At 43.6% G+C, this 25,057-nt stretch overlaps 2 protein-coding genes across 2 annotated transcripts in view; one reads left to right on the top strand and one right to left on the bottom strand.

The window, feature by feature from the left end:
• The first annotated feature begins 2,380 nt into the window (after nt 1-2,380).
• On the top strand, nt 2,381-7,412 carry LOC124025127 (caspase-6-like). The gene is given in 9 exon segments (XM_046338796.1): nt 2,381-2,492; nt 2,980-3,024; nt 4,003-4,045; nt 4,281-4,388; nt 4,390-4,431; nt 4,545-4,621; nt 4,742-4,917; nt 5,182-5,332; nt 5,671-7,412. Coding segments are annotated over 9 exon segments (912 nt in total). The 5' UTR covers nt 2,381-2,461; the 3' UTR covers nt 5,910-7,412.
• Nucleotides 7,413-8,105: 693 nt separating this feature from the next.
• Nucleotides 8,106-25,057, bottom strand: part of LOC124025126 (calcium uniporter protein, mitochondrial-like) — a 32,124-nt gene continuing 15,172 nt past the window's right edge. The window contains exons 2-8 of the mRNA XM_046338794.1: nt 17,442-17,514; nt 16,973-17,143; nt 13,106-13,209; nt 11,759-12,082; nt 11,216-11,419; nt 8,531-8,647; nt 8,106-8,325 (exon numbers count right to left, since the gene is read on the bottom strand). Coding sequence (XP_046194750.1) covers nt 8,248-8,325; nt 8,531-8,647; nt 11,216-11,419; nt 11,759-12,082; nt 13,106-13,209; nt 16,973-17,143; nt 17,442-17,514 — 1,071 coding nt within the window. The 3' untranslated portion in view covers nt 8,106-8,247. The remainder of the gene's footprint in view (nt 8,326-8,530; nt 8,648-11,215; nt 11,420-11,758; nt 12,083-13,105; nt 13,210-16,972; nt 17,144-17,441; nt 17,515-25,057) is intronic.

A 25,057-nucleotide genomic window follows, 5' to 3' on the forward strand; every position in this document is an offset into this window, starting at 1 on the left:
ACATTTAAATTCATTCAGTGGCACTAACATCTAGATGAAGTATGGATTGTAGACTACACCATACCTCCGGTGCACAAGGTGAGAAGGCAGTCTTGCTTAATAGTGCAAATGTCCTGAGGACTTTAAGTAGCTAGCCTAGTGGTTAGAGCTGTGGGTCAGTAACAGAAAGGTTGCAAGATTGAATCCCCAAGCTGACAAGGTAAACATCTGTCGTTCTGGCCCTGAACAAGGCAATTAACTCACTGTTCCTAGGCCATCATTGTAAATAAGAATTTGTTCTTAACTGACTTGCCTAGTTAAATGTTTGTTTTTTAAAGTAGCAACTGCCCATCAGACCAGGTATGGTAACTGCTGGTGGTGAAGGAGACCAGACTACAGTCATAGATGAAGAGGGAGTTTACACAAAAGGGTTTAGTAGATGAACACTTACAATCCTCCCAGTAGTTTCTGGTTTTGTTTTTTTGTTGTTTATTTGGACGAATCAGGATTGGGCAAATGCATGCATAAAGTGCTAATCAGCAGTTACATCATTTAAAAATAACGTATAAATTAATGATATGCACACATTGATTCTTGAAGAATAGAATATCATTTATAAATGCATCATGAGCTTAGTTCAACTGGCATACAACATCAAAACCCCAATTATAAGCTTGTTTTACTGCAATGTTTGTAAAGAAATTAAATGTCAAACAAATAGCCTACTGCAGCCTCAAAACATGGTTTAAACTATCATGTTGATATAATGGCTGTTCAGTCCTTGCATCCATAGCTCTGTCTATGATTGAGAGAGGTTACATTCCTCAAGCCCCATCCGTCTGCGTTTTACTGACAACCGCTTTATTATTGTTTTGACTGCTGCTTTAACTGGTGTTGTCACGACTTGATATATACAGAGAAAAGAGTCTGCCCGAGAATTGAACCCTGTGGTACCCCCATAGAGACTGCCAGAGGTCTGGAAAATATGCCCTCCGATTTGACACACTGAACTCTGTCTGCAAAGTAGTTGGTGAATCAGGCGAGGCAGTCATTAGAAAAACCAAGGCTATGGAGTCTGCCGATAAGAATACGATGATTGACGGAGTTGAAAGCCTTGGCCAGGTCGATGAAGACAGCTGCACAGTACTGTCTTTTATCGATGGCGGTTATGATATCGTTTAGTACCTTGAGCATGGCTGAGGTGCACACGTTCCAGCAGGTATATCTCACTGATCATCCCCAAAGCCAACACCTCATTTGGCCGCCTTTCCTTCCAGTTATCTGCTGCCAGTGACTGGAACGAATTGCAAAAATGGCTGAAGTTGGAGACTTTTATTTCCCTCACCAACTTTAAACATCAACTATCTGAGCAGCTAACCAGTCACTGCAGCTGTACATAGTCCATCTGTAAATAGCCCACCCAATCTACCTCATCCCATACTGTTTTTATTTTATTTACTTTTCTGCTCTTTTGCACACCAGTATCTCTACTTGCACATCATCATCTGCTCATTTATCACTCCAGTGTTAATCTGCTAAATTGTAATTATTCGCTCCTATGGCCTATTTATTGCCTACCTCCTCATGCCGTTTGCACACACTATATAGACTTTCTTTTTTCTACTGTGTCATTGACTTGTTTGTGTTATTGGCTTGTTTATTGTTTACTCCATGTGTAACTCTGTGTCACACTGCTTTGCTTTATCTTGGCCAGCTCGCAGTTGCAAATGAGAACTTGTTCTCAACTCGCCTACCTGGTAAAATATATATATTTTTAAAGTGCACACTTAGCTGACATTTGACGTTTGTTGAGCTTTCCTCATTCACAGGCATACTGAAACATGTATTTTGTTTTTACAGTATCCCTCTTCATAATGTCACGCCCCGAAACATGTTTTATATTATACTGAACAAAAATATAAATCGATACCATAAGTCACCTCCAACGTCGTTTTAGAGAATTTGGCATTATGTCCAACCAGCCTCACAACCGCAGACCACGTGTAACCACGCCAACCCAGGAACTCCACATCTGGCTTCTTCACCTAAGGGATCATCTGAGGCCAGCCACCCGGACAAGAGGAATATTTCTGTCTAATAAAGCCCTTTTGTGGGAGAAAAAAATCAGTCTCAGTGGCTTTGCCCCTGCCCAGTCATAAAATCCATAGATCAGGGCCTAATTTATTTTAATTTACTTATATGTACTGTTACTCAGCAAAATTGCTGCATGTCGCGTTTATATTTTTGTTTAGTATATATTTGCCTCTGTTATACGGTTCTCAGTGGCTACAATGTGGCATTATACGGAAGTTGTAACCAGCAACGCTTGACTGCCATGCCCAGTTGCCAATTGTATCCAGTTTTTGAGTAGATCCGCCAATCAGCTTAAAGGGGCGGGAAGTGTCATTCTCCATCAGTTGTTTGTTAAACCGATACATTTTACACTTGCGTGTACACATTGAAAGGAGAGTAGACAGCAACCATGTCGTGTCCAGGGAATAAAGACACTAAAGGTAAGAAAAAGTCCTATTTGGAAGTTATAAAATACTATATGTATGTATTGGTATTAGTAGTCTTGCAGTTTAATGTAATGTTGTGGTCACGGAAATCATATAAGACAAATATGAAAGAAGAACTCTCAGAAGACATTCCGGACCCTCCCTGGGAAAGGAAACAAAAGATTAATACATCACTTGCTGAATGATGTCATGGATTTCACAATTCCCCCTACATGTACTTCGCTTATCTCTAATATGTTTATACGGTGTATGTACCGTAATATGTGTCTGTTTGTACGGCTGTTACAGTAGCCAAGATTGTTGTTCACTGTCAGATGAATCGCGTCACTACGCAATTGCCTGGGGACTAAGTTACTGACAGATAAGCACAGACCAGATTTTATATCAGGTGTTATGTCAATGTTATCAGTGTACAGACTTGTTTCACAGGTCTGTGAAATCTTACTGTATTGTCTCATGTGGGATTTTTGTCTCTTCCAAGTCACAGGAAGCTTGGAAAAAGACAACAAAACATCCCAGACGACAGGTGAGTATGTACGGGCGATATCAGGTTAGGTAGGTCTAGGTGCCCAATGCTTGTAGAGACATATGCAGATGTACATTTAAAACCAAAACAGAGACTGTTTGAGGTACTATTTTAACGAAACTACCTTATCTCACGAAATGTCATTTTACGAGACTCAAAGTACACGCTAATTATGTAATGGTTAACACAAACCTGTAGTTATTTCTCCGTTTGGCGTTTGCACTGAGCAATCACCTGAATCAAAAGCAGTATACTCTCCTCTCCTCGTGCTCTCAATAATAACCCGTAACACAAGGAACATGAGGAAATGGAACAGCAGACTCTCCTTCATGCTTCACCCCACACCTGCAACAGCAGACTCCCCTTCATGCTTCACCCCACACCTGCAACAGCAGACTCCCCTTCATGCTTCACCCCACACCTGCAACAGCAGACTCCCCTTCATGCTTCACCCCACACCTGCAACAGCAGACTCCCCTTCATGCTTCACCCCACACCTGCAACAGCAGACTCCCCCTTCATGCTTCACCCCACACCTGCAACAGCAGACTCCCCCTTCATGCTTCACCCCACACCTGCAACAGCAGACTCCCCTTCATGCTTCACCCCACACCTGCAACAGCAGCACAAGTAAAGAGCATGTAAGATAGGAGAGCTTTGTCACTTCTTCCACTGGTCTTAACACCTGTAACCAACCTATTGAAAACCACCAGGACTGGGTGCTTCTGGAACAATGGCTGCTTGGCCCTGGAGTTGTCGCCGAGGCTACTAATTCACATACCTGTTTTCAGAGTTTAACAACAGACCCCCCCAAATAAATCTGATCCCAAAAGCTTTGGAGACTATTTGCATCGAAACTGCCGAATGTTGAGATATCAGAAAGCTGTAAAACCACGAGGCCTTTAAGAAGTCATAAAATAAATATTCATGCAAGATTGTCATACCTGTTCAGATTGTATGTTCCTTTCTCTTTATCAGGTCCTAGTGAGAACCTTACAGAAACAGATGGGTATTTATGCAGGTAACTAATTAGTAATGATATTACTCATTACATTGTTATAAATGACTTGAATGTAATGAACACCTGGTTGAAATATGTTCAAGTGTGTTGACAGTTGAAGTGAACAGATAGTTCCTCATTTCTTGTGGTAACCGATAAGAAAGCTACACTTTCTCAAATGTCTCTCGTTCAGCTACACCCACTATGGCATAACAAGGTATTGGTATTGACAGGGGAGCATGTGTTTTTCCTTCAGCAGTTCTTTCTCTATGGACCCGGCGGAGGAGTATAAGATGAACCACAAGCGGCGAGGCCTGGCTCTCATCTTCAACCAGGAGCACTTCTACTGGCATCTGAGGATGCCCCCGCAACGGGACCAATGCTGACCGCTCCAATCTGGTCAGAAGGTATACATGGCATCAGATATGACCGTGCTTCAGAACTCCCTATAGACCGGTTCAGTCAACTGTAGTGCTGATGGAGTTGTTTAAAATGTTCACACTTGATTTTTCTGATTCAGATTTGAGGACTTGAACTTTGAAGTGCAGGCCTTTGATAATCTGAAGGTGGAGGAAGTTCTGGATCAAATCAGTCAGGGTAAGCAGCACTTCTAGTCCTTCGATACCACCTCAAATAATCTGCTTAACACAGATACTGTATCAGTCCCAGTCGGTATTATACTTCAGAATAAGAAATGATAGGTCTGATACTTCATAGCGGCTGAGGCCAACCATGCTGATGCAGACTGCTTCGCGTGCGTCTTTCTGAGCCACGGAGAGAACGACCACGTCTATGCTTATGACGACAAGATCGCTATCCAGGACATCACTGCCCTGTTCAAAGGAGACAAGTGTAAGAGCCTGGTGGGCAAGCCCAAGATCTTCATACTACAGGTAAGAGGTCAGATGATGAGATGCCTTTTGAATAGATCCATTTTTAGATGGAAACCTTTGACATTCAGTACTGTTGACTCATAGACCCATATCTGATGTTTGGGGGCCGGTGAAGGCATATCTTCCTCAGACACAATACTATTATTTGTAAACATTTATCCACATAACCACAAATATTTACTGCTAAATATATATATTTTTATATATAACCATCATATTGACATTTTGACTGTTTTTGGTTTCTGATTTGATTGACACCGACAGGCGTGTCGTGGGGACAAGCATGACGATCCAGTGACCCCCATGGACGTGGTGGACAGCGAAGTGAAGACCAACAAGGTGGTGGTGGACGCTGGGGTGGTCTACACCCTCCCTGCTGGCGCTGACTTCATCATGTGTTACTCTGTGGCTGAAGGTGAGGAACACATGGCACAGCTGATAGTCCATTACAGAAAACAAGAAGAAATATTGTAAACCTTGTGGTCGTAAATGAGGATAGATGCATAGATCAGTGATACATGGAGAATAAAGACATTCGTTATTTTAATTCCTTATCAACAGACTCACAGTTACTATTTTGTACCCAACTCCTTACTGTGACTTGTATAGTTATGCTGTTTAGACAATATCCTAAATAACTGTTTCCCTGTGTTTGTGTAATGGTGTTTGATCACTTGATTATGCTTTGCTTCTCATTTGGATGAATGGAATACAAATCTAACTGCCATACTTGTTCCCGGTGTCCCTGTGCAGGCTACTATTCCCACCGCGAGACGATCAACGGCTCCTGGTACATCCAGGACCTGTGTGGGGCCATGCGGAAGTTCGGGGATTCCCTGGAGTTCACGGAGCTCCTGACCCTGGTCAACAGGAAGGTGTCCATGAGGAGCGTGGGGAATTGTAACGACAAGACCGCCATCGGGAAGAAACAGGTCCCCTGCTTCGCTTCCATGCTCACCAGGAAGCTCTACTTCCGACCCAAGAAGCAGTAAAGGTCTCCATCCACTGGGCAGCTATTACGTCATTCATGAATCCTGCTGTAGTTGTTTTGAATGTTTTTTGGGGAGAAAGGTTGTCCTTGACTATAATGATGTCTGGTGGTTATTTTTGTTAAACGTTTGTCTACATTATTTCGATGTTTGTCTTGAGAACCATGAAACATACTTCATCAAGCTGTGCATATTCCCTTTATTCTAATCTTTCCTATGAAACCAAATGGAGATCATGTCATTGGCTGATGATTGTGTATGCAGTGTTAATTTAACACACATTCTGTGGTGGTAAAACTGACCTAAAACAAAGCATGGTACTATACTGGTGAAACCTGCTTGGCTGCTCTGCTTCAGGCTTTCCCTGTTGGTGTTGAGAGGTCATGGAATGTACCCGCAGGGCAGGTAAAAGAGTGACATGAGAATGGTAACTGAGCATTAACATTTCAAATGACTTTATTCTCAGTCTGTTTGTGGATAGCTGTTTGTTAAGAGGGGATTCTCAGTCAGTAAAGGATTTTTCATCACCAGTCCCCTAAGGCCTTTCTCGAGAGAATACTGCTAATTCTTAGCATTGACTAGTGGTTCCCTGGGCTTGATTTGTTTACATCAACTATCTGTGTCAAATATACAAAGACATGTGCACAATGTTTGAAGGAGGATGTGGCTCTGGGGTTAAATCCCTACCTTGCATCCAAAAGGTGTGGCTTTGATCCTTATCTCTTGCTCAAGATTGTGCAACTGTCTTTGTCCGACATAGCAAGAAAAGTGACGATTTGGGGTAAAGAGTGAGTGGCTCTGGGGTTGAACACCTTCCTTGCAACCAAGAGGATGTGGGTTCATACCATATCAATACCGTCCAGCACGGTGTTTCCTCCGACACATTGGTGCGGCTGGCTTCCGGGTTGGCGGCGCGCTGTGTGAAGAAGCAGTGCGGCTTGGTTGGGTTGTGTTTTGGAGGACGCATGGCTTTCGATCTTCGTCTCTCCCAAACCTGTATGGGAGTTGTAGCGATGAGACAAGAGAGTAATTAGTAACAATTGGATACCACGATATTAGGGAGAAAAGGGGGTAAAAAATACATAATAATATGTTGCCTTGTTCTGTCAAAAAGGGAATTAGTGTTATTTCTCTTTGTACTTGGATGTGCTTAGCCTTTACAACTCAAATGTAGTTTTACATGTTTTGAAAGCGACAGGCTAAACGTGAACAAACAACTCCAATGTGGAAAGTACCTCTGGGAGTCAAGTGTCTAGTACACACTGCAAGTTTGGTCACATGACCTACTGTACTACTCTGACTCAGGAAAACCAGTCCTATACCATTGTTCTTTGTTATTGAGGGTATTTGACAACTGTTTTCAACTTAAGATAAGATCACTTTATTGGTCAATTACACCCCCCCCACATCCCATCTGGGCTGGGATTGGAAACCCTCTGGTTGCTGGCTCGCATCTCCAACCACTTGGCTACCTGTCGCTCGAAATACTGAACAACTTTAACAGTACCAATCTTTTTAAACAACATTTTTGTACACCACATGACTACAGGCATATTCTTCAGCCAGAAAATATGTGCAAGTGTGCATTATATAACTCAGATAAGACAACTCAGGGTACCAATCAACCGAACCGTCTCATGTTTAAAAATAAATAATTGTTAGTCACTTGGGAGATATTTACTAAAGCAATGACAATGCATGAGTGCTGGACACCAATTCATGTTTCTATTTCTGAATTGTTCAAGAAAATGAGGACCATTTTTGTCTCCATGGGTGAATATAAGGAACCACTGCTTAGTAAGAGTAATGTACTTTTCTTGTATTGTGGTCCACCAGGGAAATGTATCTCTGACCTTTTTGGGAGATTGGGTTTGCACTAATAGCATTTGGAGAGGTGCGTGGGGCTCCTATTGAGTTAGAATCTCTCATTTATAAAATGACAGTTGTAAAACTGTTGAAATATGTTTGGGGTTTTGATGATTGAAACAAAAGTCTGAATTGAGGTGCAATAAAATATTGAAATGTAATTTGTGTTCAGTCTCAGTTCCTCTTAATCTTTGTAAACGTTCAGAATGGATCATCTCATTATATACACATCACTATTCATAACTTTGCTCTTCTATAGAAATTACACTAGCTACTATATTGAATTACTGCAATGGCCTGGAATGCAGAGAAAATATGATTAGTATTCAGGAAGATGTTTTCTCATATTTATTACTATACTTCTATTACCACAAATTACTTCCAATATTGTAAACCAAAACTCTAAAATGATCTGCAGGGTTAGTAAGAAAAATGCATTGTTATCAAAATAAATGGGGGAAAATGGTGCTGCTCTTCATGGCTGGCTCTGGATCTGTTCTACAGGGAGCTGAAGTTGGGTTGGATTCCTTAGACGTCTCAAATCTTCTTCCACCTAAGGATGACACACACACACACACACACACACACACACACACACACACACACACACACACACACACACACACACACACACACACACACACACACACACACGATCAGCAGAAGCCCCTTTATAGACTGAATACATCAGTGGAAAGTCCAATAAGCAGTGAGCAGAAATTCTGCAGTGCCTTGTATAAGTAAGTATAGCAACATACCGAAGCCAACTCCTCTCTCAGCTCATTGTACTTCTGCACGTTGAAGCGCTCCTTCTTGGCACCCTTGTGGAAGTAATACAGGAACTGCCTGTCTTTGGCATCTGGATACACATAATCCTACAGAGGACAACAACCATGATCCATCTGGACAGACATAATCCTACAGAGGACAACAACCATGATCCATCTGGACAGACATAATCCTACAGAGGACAACAACCATGATCCATCTGGACAGACATAATCCTACAGAGGACAACAACCATGATCCATCTGGACAGACATAATCCTACAGAGGACAACAACCATGATCCATCTGGACAGACATAATCCTACAGAGGACAACAACCATGATCCATCTGGATAGACATAATCCTACAGAGGACAACAACCATGATCCATCTGGACAGACATAATCCTACAGAGGACAACAACCATGATCCATCTGGATAGACATAATCCTACAGAGGACAACAACCATGATCCATCTGGATAGACATAATCCTACAGAGGACAACAACCATGATCCATCTGGACAGACATAATCCTACAGAGGACAACAACCATGATCCATCTGGACAGACATAATCCTACAGAGGACAACAACCATGATCCATCTGGACAGACATAATCCTACAGAGGACAACAACCATGATCCATCTGGATAGACATAATCCTACAGAGGACAACAACCATGATCCATCTGGATAGACATAATCCTACAGAGGACAACAACCATGATCCATCTGGACAGACATAATCCTACAGAGGACAACAACCATGATCCATCTGGACAGACATAATCCTACAGAGGACAACAACCATGATCCATCTGGACAGACATAATCCTACAGAGGACAACAACCATGATCCATCTGGACAGACATAATCCTACAGAGGACAACAACCATGATCCATCTGGACAGACATAATCCTACAGAGGACAACAACCATGATCCATCTGGACAGACATAATCCTACAGAGGACAACAACCATGATCCATCTGGATAGACATAATCCTACAGAGGACAACAACCATGATCCATCTGGATAGACATAATCCTACAGAGGACAACAACCATGATCCATCTGGATAGACATAATCCTACAGAGGACAACAACCATGATCCATCTGGACAGACATAATCCTACGGAGGACAACAACCATGATCCATCTGGACAGACATAATCCTACAGAGGACAACAACCATGATCCATCTGGACAGACATAATCCTACAGAGGACAACAACCATGATCCATCTGGACAGACATAATCCTACAGAGGACAACAACCATGATCCATCTGGACAGACATAATCCTACAGAGGACAACAACCATGATCCATCTGGACAGACATAATCCTACAGAGGACAACAACCATGATCCATCTGGACAGACATAATCCTACAGAGGACAACAACCATGATCCATCTGGACAGACATAATCCTACAGAGGACAACAACCATGATCCATCTGGACAGACATAATCCTACAGAGGACAACAACCATGATCCATCTGGACAGACATAATCCTACAGAGGACAACAACCATGATCCATCTGGACAGACATAATCCTACAGAGGACAACAACCATGATCCATCTGGACAGACATAATCCTACAGAGGACAACAACCATGATCCATCTGGACAGACATAATCCTACAGAGGACAACAACCATGATCCATCTGGACAGACATAATCCTACAGAGGACAACAACCATGATCCATCTGGACAGACATAATCCTACAGAGGACAACAACCATGATCCATCTGGACAGACATAATCCTACAGAGGACAACAACCATGATCCATCTGGACAGACATAATCCTACAGAGGACAACAACCATGATCCATCTGGACAGACATAATCCTACAGAGGACAACAACCATGATCCATCTGGACAGACATAATCCTACAGAGGACAACAACCATGATCCATCTGGACAGACTAACTTGTGTATCACTTCTCACTCATAGTTATCTGGGTTTAAATTCTAACTTGAGATAACCGTGATCCTCTGTGTAAATTTTGCACGGATGTCATTAGGAGATATGATCAGAATTCAGGTGATGCACCTCGAAGCGTAACAGAGGAATGTTGGTTTGTGTCAGCCTCCTTGTTGTGGCATGGATGTACACAGTTCGTACTGTACTTTTATAAGATACTTACAAAAGTCTTATAAAATCATTTAGACGCAGGACACAGGTGCTGTGGGACCAACTGGAAGGTTTACCGGTCAGAGCATGTCGTGCTCCTTCTATACAGCGCATGCTATACACATTGCAGCCACAGGAGGGCAGACATACGTGGAGATTTCTCTGTTCCACTTCTAAGTGCTTATCAACTGTGTTTTGATTACATCTACCATTGATGTCAATGCAGCGGTTTGTAGAAGTTTGACTGCACACAGTTATCTAAAGTTAGAATTCAACCCTGATAATTACTGCCTTCATACTGTACAGCGTATGGCAATGAAGGTCACATATGAGAACTTGACTACTCCAAGTTGTTGTAAGGAGACCAGGTGTGACTGAAATGAAAATGAAAGCTTTTGTTCAAGTGCCCTGTAGTGACAGTACTTTTTGTGCACACAAGGGGGAGACACTGTCTTGACTACTTGTATCGAGACCATGCTGACATGGGTCTTCCTGTCCTTCCAGTCCTGTACTGTACCTGCTTGGTGAGGACATAGTAGGAGAAGACTCCGATGCTGGTGCAGTAGGTGAGGAAGTAGGTGACGGGCTCCATGACGTCCCAGGAGTACACCCACCAGGTGAGCCAGGCCAAGGCCCCGCCCTGCACAGACAGCAGGGCCACACCTGTCCACAGAGTCCTGGAGGAGTGGAACTCTGCACTGCGCGCCAGCTGTGCCTTCACCTATACAGGGAACGCACGGGAGACAGAGGTTACTAGTGATAGCTAAAACAAACTCTCACACTCATGCAATCTGATCTTTGAAGGTTTACCGTGACAGCTTTATGGTTGTCGACCAAAGGGATAGGTAGTAGGAGTCACACAGAGACGAGAGAGATGAGATAAGAGACGCAAGAGAGAGAAATAAAGAGAGGAGATACTGAAAGACAGAAGGAAAGAGAAAGAGAAACGGAGTCAGGAGTACACCCCTCCGGTACGTACACCCCTCCGGTACGTACACCCCTCCGGTACGTACACCCCTCCGGTACGTACACCCCTCCGGTACGTACACCCCTCCGGTACCTGTTCCAGAGGTGAGAGGTCCTGTTTGAGTCCATCCAGTCTCTCCAGCAGCTGCCTCTCCTTCAGGAGGTGGTGGTGGGGCAGGTGGAGGGCCGTGTGGAGCAGCTGCACCATGTGCTTCATGTCCTCCACGTCCACCACATGCTCACTGGACGCCTCTGAACACACAACATGGGTGGAATTCATTACAACACAGTCACTCTGGGAACTCATGGCAAAATTATTATTATTACACTGGGAACATGCATCACTATTCCACCAATTCCACCCCAGACTGGAGGTGGATAATGACGATGAGGAGGAGGAGGAGGAGGATCCTGCTGATGCTCAAGTGACTAATGATGTTTCTTTTCAGAATTACTGATAAAGATCAATTGATATCTCATCATCATCCTGTGTGATCTGTGGTCCTCTGTAGCTGTGTGATCTGTGGTCCTCTGTAGCTGTGTGATCTGTGGTCCTCTGTAGCTGTGTGATCTGTGGTCCTCTGTAGCTGTGTGATCTGTGGTCCTCTGTAGCTGTGTGATCTGTGGTCCTCTGTAGCTGTGTGATCTGTGGTCCTCTGTAGCTGTGTGATCTGTGGTCCTCTGTAGCTGTGTGATCTGTGGTCCTCTGTAGCTGTGTGATCTGTGGTCCTCTGTAGCTGTGTGATCTGTGGTCCTCTGTAGATGTGTGATCTGTGGTCCTCTGTAGCTGTGTGATCTGTGGTCCTCTGTAGATGTGTGATCTGTGGTCCTCTGTAGATGTGTGATCTGTGGTCCTCTGTAGATGTGTGATCTGTGGTCCTCTGTAGATGTGTGATCTGTGGTCCTCTGTAGATGTGTGATCTGTGGTCCTCTGTAGATGTGTGATCTGTGGTCCTCTCTGTAGATGTGTGATCTGTGGTCCTCTGTAGATGTGTGATCTGTGGTCCTCTGTAGATGTGTGATCTGTGGTCCTCTGTAGATGTGTGATCTGTGGTCCTCTGTAGATGTGTGATCTGTGGTCCTCTGTAGATGTGTGATCTGTGGTCCTCTGTAGATGTGTGATCTGTGGTCCTCTGTAGATGTGTGATCTGTGGTCCTCTGTAGATGTGTGATCTGTGGTCCTCTGTAGATGTGTGATCTGTGGTCCTCTGTAGATGTGTGATCTGTGGTCCTCTGTAGCTCAGTTGGTAGAGCATGTTGCTTGCCACACCAGGATAGTGGGTTCGATTCCCAGGATAGTGGGGGACCAGCCATATTTAAAATATAAACACGCACAACTAAGTCGTTTCAGAATAAAGCAGCTGCTAAATGGCATTTATTATTATGTCATCATCATCTCTTAAACTGTTTCAACTATTTATGTTTTGGAGAGTTGCTTCACCTCTTTCAGGGAGTGGATGTTGTATACAGTATCATTGATGAGGAGCTGGAAGTCTTTGTCCAGGAGACCGTCTATAGAGGTGCTGTTAGCTACCCGTGCACCATCTGTAGGAGACAGGAGGATAACAGATGGATATAGTGTCTACAGGGGTGGTGTCTATAGAGGTGCTGTTAGCTACCCGTGCACCATCTGTAGGAGACAGGAGGATAACAGATGGATATAGTGTCTACAGGGGTGGTGTCTATAGAGGTGCTGTTAGCTACCCGTGCACCATCTGTAGGAGACAGGAGGATAACAGATGGATATAGTGTCTACAGGGGTGGTGTCTATAGAGGTGCTGTTAGCTACCCGTGCACCATCTGTAGGAGACAGGAGGATAACAGATGGATATAGTGTCTACAGGGGTGGTGTCTATAGAGGTGCTGTTAGCTACCCGTGCACCATCTGTAGGAGACAGGAGGATAACAGATGGATATAGTGTCTACAGGGGTGGTGTCTATAGAGGTGCTGTTAGCTACCGTGCACCATCTGTAGGAGACAGGAGGATAACAGATGGATATAGTGTCTACAGGGGTGGTGTCTATAGAGGTGCTGTTAGCTACCCGTGCACCATCTGTAGGAGACAGGAGGATAACAGATGGATATAGTGTCTTGGTGGTGTCTACAGGGGTGGTGTTAGCTACCCGTGCACCATCTGTAGGAGACAGGAGGATAACAGATGGATATAGTGTCTGGGTGGTGTCTACAGAGGTGGTGTCTACAGGGGTGGTGTTAGCTACCGTGCACCATCTGTAGGAGACAGGAGGATAACAGATGGATATAGTGTCTGGGTGGTGTCTACAGAGCTGGTGTCTACAGGGGTGGTGTTAGCTACCCATGCACCATCTGTAGGAGACAGGAGGATAACAGATGGATATAGTGTCTACAGGGGTGGTGTCTATAGAGGTGCTGTTAGCTACCCGTGCACCATCTGTAGGAGACAGGAGGATAACAGATGGATATAGTGTCTGGGTGGTGTCTACAGAGGTGGTGTCTACAGGGGTGGTGTTAGCTACCCGTGCACCATCTGTAGGAGACAGGAGGATAACAGATGGATATAGTGTCTACAGGGGTGGTATCTACAGGGGTGGTGTTAGCTACCCGTGCACCATCTGTAGGAGACAGGAGGATAACAGATGGATATAGTGTCTGGGTGGTGTCTACAGGGGTGGTGTTAGCTACCCGTGCACCATCTGTAGGAGACAGGAGGATAACAGATGGATATAGTGTCTGGGTGGTGTCTACAGGGGTGGTGTCTACAGGGGTGGTGTTAGCTACCCGTGCACCATCTGTAGGAGACAGGAGGATAACAGATGGATATAGTGTCTGGGTGGTGTCTACAGGGGTGGTGTCTACAGGGGTGGTGTTAGCTACCCGTGCACCATCTGTAGTAGACAGGAGGATAACAGATGGATATAGTGTCTACAGGGGTGGTGTCTACAGGGGTGGTGTTAGCTACCCGTGCACCATCTGTAGGAGACAGGAGGATAACAGATGGCTATAGTGTCTGGGTGGTGTCTACAGGGGTGGTGTCTACAGAGGTGGTGTTAGCTACCCGTGCACCATCTGTAGGAGACAGGAGGATAACAGATGGATATAGTGTCTGGGTGGTGTCTACAGGGGTGGTGTCTACAGGGGTGGTGTTAGCTACCCGTGCACCATCTGTAGGAGACAGGAGGATAACAGATGGATATAGTGTCTGGGTGGTGTCTACAGGGGTGGTGTCTACAGGGGTGGTGTTAGCTACCCGTGCACCATCTGTAGGAGACAGGAGGATAACAGATGGATATAGTGTCTGGGTGGTGTCTACAGGGGTGGTGTCTACAGGGGTGGTGTTAGCTACCCGTGCACCATCTGTAGGAGACAGGAGGATAACAGATGGATATAGTGTCTGGGTGGTGTCTACAGGGGTGGTGTCTACAGGGGTGGTGTTAGCTACCCGTGCACCATCTGTAGGAGACAGGAGGATAACAGATGGATATAGTGTCTGTGTACACGACAGACAGTAGCCCATATTCATAAAGTATCTCAGAGTAGGTGTGCTGATCTAGGATCAGTTCTGCCCTGTCCATTAAATCATATTCATTATTATCCAAAAGGCTGAACTGCTCCTAGATAGGCACTCATTCAAAAAGCATTTGAGTATACGGGCAAATGTTTGCATTTGAGTGTGTGTACAACATATACAGTGCCTTGTGAAAGTATGCGGCCGCCTTGAACTTTGCGACCTTTTGCCACATTTCAGGCTTCAAACACAAAGATATAAAACTGTATTTTTTTGTGAAGAATCAACAAGAAGTGGGACACAATCATGAAGTGGAACGACATTTATTGGATATTTCAAACTTTTTAAACAAATCAAAAACCGAAAAATTGGGCGTGAAAAATTATTCAGCCCCCTTAAGTTAATACTTTGTAGCGCCACCTTTTGCTGCGATTACAGCTGTAAGTCGCTTGGGGTATGTCTATCAGTTTTGCACATCGAGAGACTGAAAGTTTTTCCCATTCCTCCTTGCAAAACAGCTCGAGCTCAGTGAGGTTGGATGGAGAGCATTTGTGAACAGCAGTTTTCAGTTCTTTCCACAGATTCTTGATTGGATTCAGATCTTTGACTTGGCCATTCTAACACCTGGATATGTTTATTTTTGAACCATTCCATTGTAGATTTTGCTTTATGTTTTGGATCATTGTCTTGTTGGAAGACAAATCTCCGTCCCAGTCTCAGGTCTTTTGCAGACTCCATCAGGTTTTCGTCCAGAATGGTCCTGTATTTGGCTCCATCCATCTGCCCATCAATTTTAACCATCTTCCCTGTCCCTGCTGAAGAAAAGCAGGCCCAAACCATGATGAGGCCACCACCATGTTTGACAGTGGGGATGGTGTGTTCAGAGTGATGAGCTGTGTTGCTTTTACGCCAAACATAACGTTTTGCATTGTTGCCAAAAGGTTCAATTTTGGTTTCATCTGACCAGAGCACCTTCTTCCACATGTTTGGTGTGTCTCCCAGGTGGCTTGTGGCAAACTTTAAACAACACTTTTTATGGATATCTTTAAGAAATGGCCTTCTTCTTGCCACTTCCATAAAGGCCAGATTTGTGCAATATACGACTGATTGTTGTCCTATGGACAGAGTCTCCCACCTCAGCTGTAGATCTCTGCAGTTCATCCAGAGTGATCATGGGCCTCTTGGCTGCATCTCTGATCAGTCTTCTCCTTGTATGAGCTGAAAGTTTAGAGGGACGGCCAGGTCTTGGTAGATTTGCAGTGGTCTGATACTCCCTCCATTTCAATATTATCGCTTTTTTGTATCCAAATCCGGCTTTAGACTTCTTTACAACAGTATCTCGGACCTGCCTGGTGTGTTCCTTGTTCTTCATGATGCTCTCTGCGCTTTTAACGGACCTCTGAGGACTATCACAGTGCAGGTGCATTTATACGGAGACTTGATTACACACAGGTGGATTGTATTTATCATCATTAGTCATTTAGGTCAACATTGGATCATTCAGAGATCCTCACTGAACTTCTGGAGAGAGTTTGCTGCACTGAAAGTAAAGGGGCTGAAAGATTTTGCATGCCCAATTTTTCAGTTTTGATTTGTTAAAAAAGTTTGAAATATCCAATAAATGTCGTTCCACTTCATGATTGTGTCCCACTTCTTGTTGATTCTTCACAAAAAAATACAGTTTTATATCTTTATGTTTGAAGCCTTAAATGTGGCAAAAGGTCGCAAAGTTCAAGGGGGCCGAATACTTTCGCAAGGCACTGTATTTATGTGTGTGTACAACATATTTGTGTATGTGTACAACATATATTTGTGTGTCCTACCTTTGGTGAGCACAGAGGCAGAGGTGACTCCTGGGTCTTCTCTCTGCAGGTCGTGGATGAGGTCTCCTACAGTCATTAACATGGGCCTGAGGAAGAACAGACAGCTCTCCTGCCTGGAGGGTAGCGGCACAGCCAGCATCGGTCGTCCATGTTTATACTGCAACACCACATCTAGACCGCAGATAGAGAACAACACCAGGTAAAATGGGCAGTTTAATGGCCTTGTGTTTAAAATACAGTGCAGCTCATTCTCACCGTTTTAAATAACTGAGCTCATTGCATACAACAATATATGGATTGTCTCTGCGTTTATTAATAGTGATACGAACAGTCTACCAAAGATTACAATTCTAAAGCCTTTCGTCATCGGCTGGCACTTTAGAATAAAGAACTGCACTGTGTGTAAAGTCAAGGCAGCCAGGGTAATACATTAATTGTAGAAAGGTTCAGTGTAATGCCAGTATCATACCACTAGAGGGTGCTACAGTACTGCAGAAGACCACTTGGGGAGGACACCTCCACTGTGGCTGTCTGGGATGGATCTGAAATGAGAGAGAACACATTACAGAAGGGATTTATTTTACCTTTATTTTAAACAGAGAGTCCCATTCAGACCAAGGTCTCTTTCAGAAGGAACCATTCCTACACAATTTACAAAATAACATTAAATCAGCAAATAGGTCTCCAATCAACATTATGAACAGCCCGAGAGGCACCAGAACACACTGTTACAAGGAACGCTGTAGAGTTTTCCATACATGGGCGGCAAAGCAACTAAAACCAGAATGTGTTAGTGGCCTATCAGCTGAATATCATCAGTATCAACAGAAGCCTCCCTTGGCAAACGATCATGCTGCCAAAGACAGCAAGACAAACATTTGAAGTTCTACATGAATAAAATGAGAGTCGGAAAACGACCTGCTTCTATTCTACGTGAATAAAATGAGAGTCGGAAAACGACCTGCTTCTATTCTACGTGAATAAAATGAGAGTCGGAAAACGACCTGCTTCTATTCTACATGAATAAAATGAGTGTCGGAAAACGACCTGCTTCTATTCTACGTGAATAAAATGAGTCGGAAAACGACCTGCTTCTATTCTACGTGAATAAAATGAGAGTCGGAAAACGACCTGCTTCTATTCTACGTGAATAAAATGAGAGAGTCGGAAAACGACCTGCTTCTATTCTACGTGACATCTTTGTTTTGCCAGGGAATGGTCTTGATTATCATTTTAAATGTAGACAGTCATTGCAAGTCATTTTTACTGAGACACTGTGTGATGTAAACATTGGGATAAGGACATATTTCCAGAATCTCATTTCCAAGAAACTGCATCATCATCATTATATTACCGCAGCCTATCTTGCTCCCCCCCCCCCCATATGAACCACAGAATAGCCTACAGCCGACAGATTTGTTTTGCTGACAACACCATGTCAAAGCTTCTGCTGACGCATCATTTCTCCATTTGATTTCAATACCTTCTTGGCCTGATGGAAGATGGAAAACCGTTCCGTGTTAATATTCACAATCATATCCCTCCCAACATCACTATCTAATCTCACTGAGGTAAGGGTAAAAGGCTGGCTCTCACCAATCTCCACAGAGACGTCGCCTGGCTAAACCAGACTCAATGATGATGCTTGAATAGCTGAAAATAGACAGAAAATGGTGCTGAAAGCCTCCAGGTTTCCATATCAACATCCCCACTACAGATTCATCCCCTTCTGATCCCATGTTGAGCAATACAATGATTTGGAGTATTAGGTTTAATGGTTGGGAATATGATGCTGGCACTGCAGCTGGAAGTAATGAAAGGAGCTGGTAAGATACGAACGTAGAGTAATAGCTGTGAAAATGTGTGCGTATGTATGTATGTATGTATGTATGTATGTATGTATGTATGTATGTATGTATGTATGTATGTATGTATGTATGTATGTATGTATGTATGTATGTATGTATGTATGTATGTATGTATGTATGTATGTATGTATGTATGTATGTATGTATGTATGTATGTATGTATGTATGTATGTATGTATGTATGTATGTATGTATGTATGTATGTATGTATGTATGTATGTGTGTGTGTGTGTGTGTGTGTATATATCATATGTGTGTGTGTGTGTGTGTGTGTATATATCATATGTGTGTGTGTGTGTGTGTGTGTATATATATCATATGTGTGTGTGTGTGTGTATATATATCATATGTGTGTGTGTGTGTGTGTATATATCATATGTGTGTGTGTACGCACGCACCTGCGTTTGTAAAGAGATTTTGTATTGTGCTACAATTATACCAACACAACTCCCAATAAGTATTGTGATGCCTTAGGCATGCATTCTGCCACTAGGAAAGGACAGGGGACATGCATCCGTACACTGCTACAGCTACAGGTCAAAGACACCGCACAAAGGAAAGGACAGGGGACATGCATCCCTACACTGCTACAGCTACAGGTCAAAGACACCGCACAAAGGAAAGGACAGGGGACATGCATCCCTACACTGCTACAGCTACCGGTCAAAGACACCGCACAAAGGAAAGGACAGGGGACATGCATCCCTACACTGCTACAGCTACAGGTCAAAGACACCGCACAAAGGAAAGGACAGGGGACATGCATCCGTACACTGCTACAGCTACAGGTCAAAGACACAGCACAAAGGAAAGGACAGGGGACATGCATCCCTACACTGCTACAGCTACAGGTCAAAGACACCGCACAAAGGAAAGGACAGGGGACATGCATCCGTACACTGCTACAGCTACAGGTCAAAGACACCGCACAAAGGAAAGGACAGGGGACATGCATCCCTACACTGCTACAGCTACAGGTCAAAGACACCGCACAAAGGAAAGGACAGGGGGTATGTTCAGAGGGGTGGGAGCAGTGACAACCCGTCATTAGAGCCCCACCTGTTTTGAGGGGGGGGGGGGGCTTGCCATTAATACATGTTCCATAACAGTTTGCAAACAATGTAAATATATATATATATCATTGAGTTAATAAAGTCTCCATACAAACATGGTCTCTTTTTTGTTTTCTTGAGTAATGCAGCTCCACAATGCGGGTCACTCGTGGGGTTACTACGTCACCACCAAGTCAAAGGGTCACCACCAAGTCAAAGGGTAGAGCTGAAAATTCTAATCCCTTGGGTGCTGCTGTAACGGATGAAAAAATTATACTGTTACATTGATGCTGTTGACCCGGATTACTGGTTGCTGTGGAAAAAAGGAGGAAGGTCAAAAGGGGGGTGAGTGTAACGGATGTGAAACGGCTAGCTTAGTTAGCGGTGCGCGCTAAATAGCGTTTCAATCGGTTACGTCACTTGCTCTGAGACCTAGAAGTAGTAGTTCCCCTTGCTCTGCAAGGGCCGTGGCTTTTGTGGAGCGATGGGTAACGATGCTTCGTGGGTGACTGTTGTTGATGTGTGCAGAGGGTCCCTGGTTCGCGCCCGGGTATGGGCGAGGGGACGGTTTAAAATTATACTGTTACACTGCCATAGAGTTACATTAGAAGTGCCCATCCAGGAAGGCTCAAGGTCATTTGCTACAGATAAAATTACATCAAATCATGTTATATGTACAGTAGCTTTGATTGGACTGATCATGTCAACATCATACTTAGCTAAGTCTTAGCTAAGAGTAATCATCATGAATCAAGCCATTCCTTTTTAATATTGTTAGTAGCCCATGTGCCTCACCCTAATAATTTACCCCTCTTAATTTAATCTACTGTTCTGACTTGGTGGTGCATATGTAGCCTATAACCTGTTTTAGAGAAATGTAATCATCAAATATTCGAAGGAGCTGCCATTATCTGCTTTTATATGCCCCTTTATTTATCCTATAGTTCTGACTTGGTGTACAGGGATAACACCATGTTCTGAATTCTGTCGCTGTACATTTCCAAAGTGCTGAACAAATAGTTATTTTGACCACGCCTGTCCTAGCTCGCTCATTAAGGTCTTAATTGAAATTACAGATTGCCTCTCCATTTTGAACATCCCAAAGAAGCAGGCAGAATAAACTAAATCAAACATCTGTACATGGAAAAGACAGATTTCAACTCGCCAAATTGAGCCCCGTTTTAAATGATCACTGAGAATAAATGTACCAGGCACGAGATGTGTATCATTCACACAGGCAACTATTTTTATTTTGAAAAAAATATTCTGTTCCATTTTATTCTGTTGTATTACATAATGTCTGATATTACAGATTAAATAAATGAATCTTAAAATGGCACTTGTTTTTTTTAAATGACTGAATATACAGTATATGGGCCAATTTAGCCATTAGGATTTGTTATCTGTAATGGTTATGATAAATTAGGCACTATTGTGATCTGTTGGAATATATGTAAATGTGCACATCATTTACTCCATTGCAGGCATTGTGTTCTAAAAATAGTCAACCGGCCAGATTGTGCATTCAGTCAAGCACTAGTGGCCACAGCCGCAATTCAGGGGCAAAATATTCCCTCCCTTTCATCGTTCTCATTTGTGAAATGCTTTTTGTGGTGACAGGGACTGGAGAGGCATTTGAGAACTGTGACGTTTGTTTGTGTGTTAGTGTGTGTGCGGGTGTGTGACTGTGGTGTGTGTGCGGGTGTGTGACTGTGGTGTGTGTGCGGGTGTGTGACTGTGGTGTGTGTACGGGTGTGTGACTGTGGTGTGTGTGTGTGACTGTGGTGTGTGTGCGGGTGTGTGACTGTGGTGTGTGTGTGTGTGTGCACATTTGTTTGTCTACATTTGTGTGTATGCATGTGTGCGTTTGTCTGTTGTGTGTGTGTTTTAGACATGTGAAAAGTGCACGGCTAAGGAGCCGAGCGTCAAACTCAGAGGCCGAGGTCATTTATCTCTGGGGTGAAGACGCGCTGTGCATAGGGATATACTGCTGACGACAGCGGATTCAACACCTGGAAATCTGTAAGCAGTCCGTCTCAATGCCATGTTGCACCGTTCCCATCATACAAAACATAAAATGGGAGATGACTGTCATGGTGGAACAGGAACACACTCAGAGCTATAGAATTAATACCGTAATACAGTATTCCCTTCATATATCAATGGGTGACAGAACGTATTCATTAAGAGCTATAGAATTAATACCGTAATACAGTATTCCCTTCATATATCAATGGGTGACAGAACGTATTCATTAAGAGCTATAGAATTAATACCGTAATACAGTATTCCCTTCATATATCAATGGGGGGACAGAACGTATTCATTAAGAGCTATAGAATTAATACCGTAATACAGTATTCCCTTCATATATCAATGGGTGACAGAACGTATTCATTAAGAGCTATAGAATTAATACCGTAATACAGTATTCCCTTCATATATCAATGGGGGGACAGAACGTATTCATTAAGAGCTATAGAATTAATACCGTAATACAGTATTCCCTTCATATATCAATGGGTGACAGAACGTATTCATTAAGAGCTATAGAATTAATACCGTAATACAGTATTCCCTTCATATATCAATGGGTGACAGAACGTATTCATTAAGAGCTATAGAATTAATACCGTAATACAGTATTCCCTTCATATATCAATGGGTGACAGAACGTATTCATTAAGAGCTATAGAATTAATACCGTAATACAGTATTCCCTTCATATATCAATGGGTGACAGAACGTATTGGCCTTTTTCAATTAGACGTGCACCCCCCCCCCCCCCCCCATGAAATAAAAACACAAACCCCCCCCTCAATGTTGAGGTAACTGCTGCAGCCACAACTCCCTGGCCCTTCGGTGACAATCACACATTTTGTGACTCCTTCAAGGAACAGAGGCTAGTAGCTACAGCTGATATTTCTCAACTTCTGTTCCTTCATCTCTCATTTCTCATCTCCAAATGTAATATTCCACATCTCAAAACAATAGACTGCATGATGGAACAGATTCCACCCCAGAGGAACTATATTCACTTTGAGTGGTTTGTTCTCAGAGTCAGACACAGCACAGTGGCACAGCACTTTCCTCCTTCACTTGTATACAGTCAACCAGGAGTTCAAAGTGATATGCTCTGTTTCACCACTATCCTATTGGAGTCCCAGGCCAGAAATAAAGTTGGTTTTCAGAGGGTCAGTACAGCAGCAGCTTTGTGATAAACTGTCCTTTCCTCCTTAGTAAGGTGGAGCAGCCATAGCCAGTAGTGTTCATCAGGGGACATCATGGTGATTGATTGGTGACAGTCACAGGCTGGCTGGTTAATTTCTCCAGTGGCAGGCAGGCAGGCAGGCAGGCAGGCAGGCAGGACCAGACCCAGTTATTATGGCTCCTGTCACAGGCTGAGCTATGGCCCCTCATGGGGGCCCTGTTTCAGTACCCACCACCCACTGTACCACAACCCAGGGTTCTAACACCATCTCATGCTGAATGGTTCTTTTGCCACTTTTCCCCAATAGGCACTCCTGTAGATCTGAACGACTCTGATTGGTGCAAGCAACATACCGACCTATCAGAAGGAATGGTTGAGCAATTGCATTTGGCTTAAACCTATCAAATCCTTTCCGATCTACAGGAGTGTCTAAGAACTAGGGGCTTGGTGTTTGAGTTGGAATTCAGCACCAACAGACCAATAGTGTGGCCAGTCTGGGTCCACCTCACACCCACCCAGCTCTGACAAATCATTTAGAAGAGTGTCTAGGTGGTACAGTACGAGGGGCTATGGGGCAATCTGTACTGGAATTTAGCACCAACCAATGACGTGGCCAGTCTGGGTCCACCCAACTGACCAGAAGAGGAGGAGTTATCCTTTTGGGTGCAGCTGGACACGGCCCAGGAAACAAAGACTATCTGGCAGCAGGTAGCCTAGCGGTTAGAGCGTTGCTGGTTCTAGGCCTAAACCCATTTAGTCGACTGGCCGATTGTTTGGTCGACAGTAGAGCAGTAACAACAAAGACATGACTGGCGCCTGTCTGACTGATCCATTGTGGAGCCCGTGGGGAAGGCAGTCCATCACTAAGACATGTGCTACTGAAATTCTAGATGGTAATATTAACAACAATTGTGCAACAAAAATAAAAATGATATAATTTAATAATACATGCGCTTTCTCCCCCGTTAGACAGGAGTTCCTGTTCACGGTTCAGAGTGCGCTGTTTAATTGCCGCCTTTTCCTAGACCATGTTGCTATGTGCATAATAGAAAAGGTTGTCTCAAATTGTGAGCACAAATGTGTTCACTTCTGTGAGTGAGCATTTCTCCTTTTCCAAGATAATCCATCCACCTGACAGGTGTGGCACATCAAGAAGCTGATTAAGCAGCACCTTGTGCGGGGATAATGTGCAGTTTTGTCACAACACAATGCCACAGATGTCTCAAGTTGAGGTTCAGCACAGCAGCAATTGGCATGCTGACTGCAGGAATGTCTACTAGAGTCGTTGCCAGAGAATTTAATGTTAATTTCTCTACCATAAGCCACCTCCAATGTCATTTTAGAGAATTTGGCAGTGCGTCCAACTGGCCTCACAACCGCAGACTACGTGTTATTGTTTTTATTGTATATTGTTTTAACAGTCAGTTAAGAAAAAAACTCTTATTTACAATGACAGCCTACCCCTGCCAAACCCGGATGATGCTGGGCCAATTGGCCTCTTGCACTGAGATGCAGTACCTTACACCGCTGTGCCACTCGGGAGCCTCATGTGTAAGGCGACGTGTGGGCGAGTGGTTTGCTGATGTCAACGTAGCGAATTTTTTTATTTATTATTATTATTTTTATTTCACCTTTATTTAACCAGGTAGGCTAGTTGAGAACACCTTTATTTAACCAGGTAGGCTAGTTGAGAACACCTTTATTTAACCAGGTAGGCTAGTTGAGAACACCTTTATTTAACCAGGTAGGCTAGTTGAGAACACCTTTATTTAACCAGGTAGGCTAGTTGAGAACAAGTTCTCATTTGCAACTGCGACCTGGCCAAGATAAAAGCATAGCAGTGTGAACAGACAACACAGAGTTACACATGGAATAAACAATTAACAAGTCAATAATAGAGTGGCCCATGGTGGCGATGGGGTTATGGTATGGGCAGGGATAAGCTATTTGAACG

Source organism: Oncorhynchus gorbuscha, unplaced genomic scaffold (assembly GCF_021184085.1).
Source record: "Oncorhynchus gorbuscha isolate QuinsamMale2020 ecotype Even-year unplaced genomic scaffold, OgorEven_v1.0 Un_scaffold_2186, whole genome shotgun sequence".
Lineage (NCBI taxonomy): Eukaryota > Metazoa > Chordata > Actinopteri > Salmoniformes > Salmonidae > Oncorhynchus > Oncorhynchus gorbuscha.